At 35.6% G+C, this 10,000-nt stretch overlaps 1 protein-coding gene across 1 annotated transcript in view; it reads right to left on the bottom strand.

The window, feature by feature from the left end:
• Positions 1-7,365: 7,365 nt before the first annotated feature.
• Positions 7,366-10,000, bottom strand: part of LOC137639958 (paternally-expressed gene 3 protein-like) — a 10,288-nt gene continuing 7,653 nt past the window's right edge. The window contains exons 2-3 of the mRNA XM_068372280.1: positions 8,345-9,016; positions 7,366-8,302 (exon numbers count right to left, since the gene is read on the bottom strand). Coding sequence (XP_068228381.1) covers positions 7,366-8,302; positions 8,345-9,016 — 1,609 coding nt within the window. The remainder of the gene's footprint in view (positions 8,303-8,344; positions 9,017-10,000) is intronic.

Below are 10,000 nucleotides of genomic sequence, written 5' to 3'. Positions count from 1 at the left end.
TTGAAGTATTTGTAATTCATGAAAGAATATAATTGGCGTTAGTGGGATAGCGTCAACCTTTGGGAAATATATTAATGATTATTATTATTATTATTATTATTATTATTATTATTATTGTTACTACTATTATTATTAATATTAATATTACTTGCTAAGCTACAACCATAGTTGGAAAAGCAGGATGCTATAAGCCCAGTGGCCCCAACAGGGAAAATAGCCCAGTGAGGAAAGGAAACAAGGAAATTTGTAATATTTTAGAACAATAACTTTAAAAAACTATTTTGCCTTTATAAACTAAAAACTTTATCAACACAAGAGGAAGAGAAATTAGACAGAATAGTGTACCCGAGTGTACCCTTGAGCAAGAGAACTCATCATCATCATCATCATCATCGAAGGATTATTATTGATAGAGGCACATTTCTTTGGAGTCCACCAAGCTTTCACGAACCGTAATTTGATGCATATTATGTCCGGGTTCAGTACGTGATTTGTAATTCAGCTTTGAGATAAAAAGGAAATGATCTTTGGAGAGGCAAGACTCGATCTCAACTCGAGTCATCCTCAAGGGATTATGGTGAATTTTTCTTTCTTATAGTTTGTGTCTTTTGTCGACCTGAGGGTCGAATGCTCGTGTGTGTTTGGAGAACACTGTGTGGAAACTTTTCTATTTTTCTTAATTCTTTTCTTATTAAGAGATTGCTTTCGTAAATTTACACACACAATATATATATATATATATATATATATATATATATATATATATATATATATATATATTATATATATATATATATATATATATATATATATATATATATATGTGTGTGTGTTTATATATATTATATATATATATATATATATATGTTTATATATATTATATATATATATGTTTATATATATGTATATATATATATATATATATATATATATATATATATATATATAATGTGTGTGAGTGTTGTGTATGTATGTATGTATGTATGTATGTATATATACATACATACATACATACAGATGTATTGTAGCCGCAAAATGAAAACTGAAAAGACTTTCAAATCAAGTCTTTTCATTTTCCCTTTCGTGGTTATAATACATTTTGTACTCCTCACGTGTCAGCTTTCGGGATTTCTACAGAGAGAGAGAGAGAGAGAGAGAGAGAGAGAGAGAGAGAGAGAGAGAGAGAGAGAGAGAGAGAGAGAGAATGATGCGTATGTAAATGTGGTATTTGGATTAATTACTGACCAGTTAATTTCCGAGATTATTCTAGAAAATTGAATTACCACAATATCTTCAGACGCTACGACAGTTATATACTCCTCTGTCCTCGTACACCTGACACTGAGATCACAAAAAAAAAAAAAAAAAAAAAAATTCTTTCAAAGAATTAACACCGCACTGAAATTGTTCAGTGTCCACTTTGCTCTTGGTAAGGGTAGAAGAGACTCTTTAGCTATGGTAAGCAGCTCATATAGGAGAAGGAAACTCCAAAATCAAACCATTGTTCTCTGGTCTTGGGTAGAGCCATAGCCTCTGTACGTTGGTCTTCCGCTCTCTTGGATTAGAGTTCTCTTGCTTAAGGGGAAACCCGGGCACACTATTCTATCTTATTTATCTTCCTCTTGTTTTCTTAAAGTTTTTATAGTTTATATTGGAAATATTTATTTTAATGTTATTGCTCTTCTTAAAATATTCTATTTTTCCTTGTTTCCTTTCCTCAGTGGGCCATTTTCTTGTTGGAGCCCCTGGGCTTATAGCATCCTGCTTTTCCAACTGGGGTTGTTGATTAGCAAGTAATAATAATGATAATAATAATATTAATAATAATAATCATAATCATAATCATAATTTAAGGATAATCATAACAACAACAACAATAATAATAATAATAATAATAACAATAATAATAACAATAATATTAATAATAAAAATAATAATAATAATAATAATAATAATCATAATAATAATCATAATGATAATAATAGTAATAACTAATAATAATAATAATAATAATAGTAATAATAATAAAGGAGCATGAGTTGGTTTAAGCCAGATTTTAAGTAATTAGTTTTCTTCCTCTTACTAAAAATGCAAACAAATTTCCTGTTATTCAAATCCGTCAGCCGCCATGAAGTAACTAATACATTTAAATGAATAAATATTCTTTTTAAGTGTATGTTTTTAACGAAATGATTGGCATAGTAATGCTCTGTCTATTGGGAAAGGTTTTTATTAAATATAATGGTGGATTATTAACCAGAATTTTTACTTTTATAAGATGTGCTAATATTATACGAAAATTTTTATATGTACATGTACAAAATGGTCAAACTTTGCAATCGTTTGGAGTTCAAGTTGTTCTTATTATTATTATTATTATTATTATTATTATTATTATTGTTGTTGTTGTTGTTGTTGTTGTTGATAGGGTTGCTATTATTATTATTACTACTACTACTACTACTACTACTACTACTACTACTACTACTACTACTACTACTACTACTAATTAAGCTACAACCCTAGTTGGAAAACCAGGATGCTATAAGCCCAAGGGCTCCAACAGGGAAAAATAGCCTACCGAGGAATGCAAATAAGGAAATAAATGAACGATATGAGAAATAATGAACAATTATAATAAAATATTTTGTAAACAGTATCATCAAAACAGACATTTCCTATATAAATTATAAAAAGACTTATGTCAGCCTGTTCTACATAAAAACATTTGCCGCAAGTTTGAACTTATGAAATAACTGAATTTCAGTGGTTTGATCTCTTCATGTGTAGCAGCATCGCCAACAAGTTTAATACTGCCAGGCTGATGTTTTTCAACCCTTGCATAAAGAACCGAAATGTTCACAAAATGTTATAATACACGCTTTTGTTCACACTGTGTGTTTACTTGTGTGCACTTGCGCTTGTGCCAATGTGTGTGTTTTATGAATAAGTATATGGTTTTAATCATTTAAACATCATGTTTGTTTTCCCTGGGGGATTTCGTTGGCATTTTATTGTAATAAGTTTTGGTTTTTTATTTATGAAACGAGCATTAAATGTCATTTACTACTTTTGGAACCTCATGACAATACAGTACCCGCAGGTAAAAGAAGTGCCAAACGAAGCTTTAAAAAGATTGACATTTTATTGTAATGATTTTAGTTTGTTCATTTATGAAACGAGCATTAAAATGTCTTTTACTACTCTTGGAAGCTCATAACAATACAGTAACCTCAGGTAAAAACAAGTGCTAAACGAAGATCAGTCTTAAAAAGAATTAAAATAACTGAATTACTCAGGAATAAATAAATATAAGCACTTGAATTTTATATACTGTAAATTATAACTGTGAAGCATGGAAATTTTTTGGTATTATTGTTTTGGAAACTCCAAAATCAAACCATTGTTCTCTGGTCTTGGGTAGAGCCATAGCCTCTGTACCTTGGTCTTCCACTGTCTTGGATTAGAGCTCTCTTGCTTGAGGGGAAACCCGGGCACATTATTCTATCTTATTTATCTTCCTTTTGTATTCTTAAAGTTTTTATAGTTTATATTGGAAATATTTATTTTAATGTTATTGCTCCTCTTAAAATATTTTATTTTTCCATGTATCCTTTCCTTCCATTTTCTTGTTGGAGCCCCTGGGCTTATAGCATCCTGCTTTTCCAACTGGGGTTGTTGATTAGCAAGTAATAATAATAATAATAATAATAATAATAATAATAATAATGATCATAAGGATAATCACAACAACAACAATAATAATAATAATAATAATCATAATCATAATCATAAGGATAATCATAACAACAACAACAACAATAATAATAATGATAATAATAATAATAATAAAGGAGCATGAGTTGGTTTAAGCCAGATTTTAAGTAATTAGTTCTCTTCCTCTTCCTAAAAAGGCAAACAAATTCCTGTTATTCAAATTCGTCAGCCGCCATGAAGTAAATAATACATTTAAATGAATAAATATACATTTTAAGTGTATTTTTTTAGCGAAATGATTGGCATAGTAATGCTCTGTCTATTGGGAAAGGTTTTTATTAAATATAATGATGGATTATTAACCAGAATTTTTACTTTTATAAGTTGTGCTATTTACGAAAAATTTTATATGTACATAACATGTACAAAATGGTCAAACTTTGCAATCGTTTGGTGTTCAAGTTGTTGTTGTTATTATTATTATTATTATTATTATTATTATTATTATTATTATTATTAAAAAGGTTACTATTATTATTATTATTATTGTTATTATTATTATTATTATTATTACTACTACTACTACTACTACTACTACTACTACTACTACTTCTACTACTACTACTACTACTACTACTACTACTACTACTACTTCTACTACTACTACTACTACTACTACTACTACTAATAATACTAATTAAGCTACAACCCTACTTGGAAATCCAGGATGCTATAAGCCCAAGGGCTCCAACAGGGAAAAATAGCCTACTGAGGAATGCTAATAAGGAAATAAATAAACGATATGAGAAATAATGAACAATTATAATAAAATATTTTGTAAACAGTATCATCAAAACAGACATTTCATATATAAACTATAAAAAGACTTATGTCAGCCTGTTCCACATAAAAACATTTGCCGCAAGTTTGAACTTTTGAAATAACTGAATTTCAGTGGTTTTGATCTCTTCATGTGTAGCAGCATTGTCAACAAGTTTAATACTGCCAGGCTGATGTTTTTCAACCCTTGCATAAAGAACCGAAATGTTCACAAAATGTTATACTTCACGTTTTTGCACACACTGTGTGTTTGCTTGTGTGCTCTTGCTCTTGTGCCAATGTGTGTGTTTTATGGATAAGTATATGGTTTTAATCATGTGCCAATGTGTGTGTTTTATGAATAAGTATATGGTTTTAATCATGTGCCAATGTGTGTGTTTTATGAATAAGTATATGGTTTTAATCATGTGCCAATGTGTGTGTTTTATGAATAAGTATATGGTTTTAATCATTTAAACATCATGTTTGTTTTCCCTGGGGGATTTCGTTGGCATTTTATTGTAATAAGTTTTGGTTTTTTATTTATGAAACGAGCATTAAATGTCATTTACTACTTTTGGAACCTCATGACAATACAGTACCCGCAGGTAAAAGAAGTGCCAAACGAAGCTTTAAAAAGATTGACATTTTATTGTAATGATTTTAGTTTGTTCATTTATGAAACGAGCATTAAAATGTCTTTTACTACTCTTGGAAGCTCATAACAATAGCTGCAGGTAAAAATAAATGCCAAGCAAAGATCAGTCTAAAAAGAAATAAGATAACTGAATTACTCACGAATAAATAAATATAAGCACTTGAATTTTATATACTGTGAATAATAACTGAAGCATGGACATTTTATTTTATTATTGTTTTGGAAACTCCAAAATCAAACCATTGTTCTCTGGTCTTGGGTAGAGCCATAGCCTCTGTACCTTGGTCTTCCACTGTCTTGGATTAGAGCTCTCTTGCTTGAGGGGAAACCTGGGCACACTGAAAGTAAGAGGATCTTTTACTTGGAATACAAGGAATTCTGAATATGATGAATCATACATATACCAAGGCACTTTACCTTGGGGATTAGCTGACGTAAAACAAATGAAAAAAGGGACCTTTCCTTTCTACGCTCCTCCCAGCCTGATAAGGGACTCGACCGAGTTCGGCTGGTACTGCTAGGGTGCCACAGCTCACCCTCCCGTGTTATCCACCACAGATGAAGCTTCATAACGCTGAATTTGATAAATCATACGTTCAGTTGATCGTGGAATCCGCTTAGAGAGGCCAGATGAATGTACCAAAGGTTGCCAGCTTCTCTTTATTATTACTGGTTAAGGGAAAGTTTTATTTTAATTTATTGCTTAATTTTTCTTTAGAGTGAATTGTTTTTTTTTTCTCGAATGAACTTCAGTTCACATTGATTGATTTTGATTTTTAATGTGATTATTATTATTATTATTATTATTATGATTGATTTAGGAAGTTTAGTTCAAATCAATGGCAACCTCAGTTGCATTGATTTTGCATCAAAGAGAGTATTATTATTATTGTTATTTTTATTATTATCATTACTTGCTAGGCTACAACCTTAGTTGGAAAAGCAGGATGCAATAAGCCCAAGGTCTCCAACAGGGAAAATAGCCCATTAAGGAAAGAAAATAAGGAAACATAAATAGTTTGTCTATCATACAGATACGGTATAAGTTTTCTTATAACAAATACAAAATCCAGAAGGCAGATTGAAATTTATCAAATGAAACTGGAAACCTTGCCAGGGTTTAAACTTGAGCATGTAGTCATTGCCTTGGATGCTGCTGCTTTTTACCTTAGATTACCTTAAAACCGTAATCACCTTACAAATATCTTTACCATAAAAATTCCCTTGAAGCCATGTAAATTACCTAAAATTAAGGTAATTATAAACTTGAGCATGTAGCCATTACCTCAGATGCTGCTGCTTTTTACCTTAGATTACCTTAAAACCGTAATCTCCTTACTAATATCATTACCTTAAAAATTCCCTTGAAGCCACGCAAATTACCTAAAATTAAGGTAATTACCCTAATTAATGAATTTTCAGACCTTGCCAGGGTTTAAACTAGAGCATGTAGCCATTGCCTAAGATGCTGCAGCTTTTTACCCTAGATTACCTTAAAACCTTAATCACCTTACAGATATCATTACCTTAAAAATTTCCTTGATACCATGCAAATTCCCTAAAATTAAGGTATTTACCCTAATTAATGAATTTTCAGACCTTTCCAGGGTTTAAACTAGAGCATGTAGCCATTACCTTGGATGCTGCTGCTTTTTACCTTAGATTACCTTAAAACCATAATCACCTTACAAATATAATTACCTTAAAAATTCCCTAGAAACCATGCAAAATACCTAAAATTAAGGTAACTACCCTAATTAATGAAACTTGAAACCTTGCCAAGGTTTAAATTTGAGCATGTAGGCCTTACCTTAGATGCAGCTGCTTTTTACCCTAGATTACCTTAAAACCTTAATCACCTTACAAATATTACCTTAAAAATTACCTTGATACCATGCAGATTACCCAAAATTAAGGTAATAACCCTAAAAGTTTAAACCGTGGACCGTGCTGTTCGGCACGAAGCAAGCAAGAAAACTTCCCTCCTTAACGCCAGGGAATCTTTCTTATGGCAATTTACGCGTCGGACATGCGTGTGCGTGCACGTGGGTGAGTGCGTGCGTGTGCTTTTAGGTGAACTTCCTGAATCTACCGGAGTCAAGTGGACCGGGTCTCAGGTGACTGTGCTACCTCAAGAACCCAAGGGGAGAGAAAGAACGTGATCCTTCTCTTTATGCTGGTTGTTGCTGGCAAGTTGTTGCTGGTAGCTTGTTGCTGGCAGGAAGTTGCTGACAAGTTGAGCTGGCAGGTTGTTGCTGGTAAGTTAATGCTGGCAAGTTGTTGCTGGTAGGTTGTTGCTGGCAAGTTGAGCTGGTAGGTTGTTGCTGGCAAGTTGTTGCTGGTAGGTTGTTGCTGGCAAGTTGTTGCTGGCAAGTTGAGCTGGCAAGTTGTTGCTGGCAAGTTGAGCTGGCAGCTTGTTGCTGGTAGCTTGTTGCTGGCAAGTTGTTGCTGGTAGGTTGTTGCTGGCAAGTTGTTGCTGGCAAGTTGAGCTGGCAAGTTGTTGCTGGCAAGTTGAGCTGGTAGGTTGTTGCTGGCAGCTTGTTGCTGGTAGCTTGTTGCTGGCAAGTTGTTGCTGGCAGGTTGTTGCTGGCAAGTTGTTGCTGGCAGGTTGTTGCTGGCAAGTTGTTGCTGGTAGGTTGTTGCTGGTAGGTTGTTGCTGGCAAGTTGTTGCTGGCAGGTTGTTGCTGACAAGTTGAACTGGCAAGTTGTTGCTGACAAGTTGAGCTGGTAGGTTGTTGCTGGCAAGTTGGGGCTGGTAGGTTGTTGCTGGAAGGTTGGGGCTGGTAGGTTGTTGTTGGTAAGTTATTCCTGGCAGGTTGTTGCCGACAAGTTGAGCTGGCAAGTTGTTGCTGACAAGTTGAGCTGGTAGGTTGTTGCAGGAAGGTTGGGGCTGGTAGGTTGTTGCCGACAAGTTGAACTGGCAAGTTGTTGCTGACAAGTTGAGTTGGTAGGTTGTTACTGACAAGTTGAGCTGGCCGGTTGTTGCTGACAAGTTGAGCTGGCAGGTTGTTGCTGGTAGGTTGTTGCTGGCAGGTTATTGCTGAAAGGTTGTTGCTGGTAGGTTGTTGCTGGCAAGTTGAGCTGGTAGGTTGTTGCTGACAAGTTGAGCTGGCAAGTTGTTACTGACAAGTTGAGCTGGCAAGTTGTTACTGACAAGTTGAGCTGGCCGGTTGTTGCTGACAAGTTGAGCTGGCAGGTTGTTGCTGGTAGGTTGTTGCTGGCAGGTTATTGCTGAAAGGTTGTTGCTGGTAGGTTGTTGCTGGCAAGTTGAGCTGGTAGGTTGTTGCTGACAAGTTGAGCTGGCAAGTTGTTACTGACAAGTTGAGCTGGCAAGTTGTTACTGACAAGTTGAGCTGGTAGGTTGTTGCCGACAAGTTGAGCTGGCAAGTTGTTGCTGACAAGTTGAGCTGGTAGGTTGTTGCTGGCAAGTTGGGGCTGGTAGGTTGTTGCTGACAAGTTGAGCTGGCAAGTTGTTGCTGACAAGTTGAGCTGGTAGGTTGTTGCTGGCAAGTTGGGGCTGGTAGGTTGTTGCTGGCAAGTTGAGCTGGTAGGTTGTTGCTGACAAGTTGAGCTGGCAAGTTGTTGCTGACAAGTTGAGCTGGCAAGTTGTTACTGACAAGTTGAGCTGGTAGGTTGTTGCCGACAAGTTGAGCTGGCAAGTTGTTGCTGACAAGTTGAGCTGGTAGGTTGTTGCTGGCAAGTTGGGGCTGGTAGGTTGTTGCTGACAAGTTGAGCTGGCAGGTTGTTGCTGGTAGGTTGTTGTTGGCTGGTATCTTCTCCCAGTGAGGAGCCGTTTCCAAAGCAGAATTATCTCTTGATAAACTGAGGAATGCTTTGTTCGTTTAGGTACGAGAATAGCACTAGCATCCTCTCATTTATTATTATTATTATTATTATGACTTACTAGGCTACAACCCTAGTTGGAAAAGCAGGATGCTATATGCCCAGGGGCCCCGCCCCAACAGGGAAAGTAGCCCAGTGAGGAAAGGAAACAAGGAAAAATAAAATTATTTTAGAAGAGTAACATTAAAATGAATATATCCTATATAAACAATAAACGCTTTAACAAAACAAAAGGAGGAGAAACTAGATAGAATAGTGTGCCCGAGTGTACCCTCAAGCAAGAAAACTCTAACCCGCGAGAGTGGGAGTAGGTTATATTTTCGCCCTTGCTTGTTTGTGAACAACTTCCTGGTCACAATTTTACTCAGAGTAGTGAAACGTTCAGGGATTAAAGGTTAAAGGTCAAGGTCGAGAAATAAGCTTTCGTGGCGGAGGTCTGCACTCTGAGTGCTCTATTAGGTCAATGCTCTTCGTTTCATTTCTTGTCCATCTGAATCAGTGTCCACTCTCATGTCGAATAATTAGTTATTCACTCTTCTAGTTCTCCCAGATTTTGTTGTGAAGGTGTAAGGCTACTCATGAATGCATGAATGGTAGAGGGAAGGGACAGGGACATTGCCCTATCAATCAGGATAATGCCCTAGAGACTGACCATTTATACATATGATCAGCGCCCAAGCCCCCCTCTCCTCCCAAGCTAGGACCAATGATGGCCAGGCAATGGCTGCTTATAACTCAGCAGATAGACCTATAGGCTCGCCCAAACCGCCCCCCCCCCCCATTCTTAGCTCACAAGGATGGTGAGTTTCCAGAGACCAAAGAAACTAACGAGTGTGAGCGGGACTCGAACCTCAATCAGTCAGCGACGTTACCACATCGGCCACCACAACCCTGTCCGAGTAAATAAGTTCAAGTTCGAACCCCAATCTGACGTTCATCAGTCAGGGACGTTACCACATCGGC

This window comes from Palaemon carinicauda, chromosome 1 (genome assembly GCF_036898095.1).
Source record: "Palaemon carinicauda isolate YSFRI2023 chromosome 1, ASM3689809v2, whole genome shotgun sequence".
Classification (NCBI taxonomy): domain Eukaryota; kingdom Metazoa; phylum Arthropoda; class Malacostraca; order Decapoda; family Palaemonidae; genus Palaemon; species Palaemon carinicauda.
Note: the sequence above shows the minus strand (reverse complement) of the source record. Positions and strands in the feature narration are given on the sequence as shown.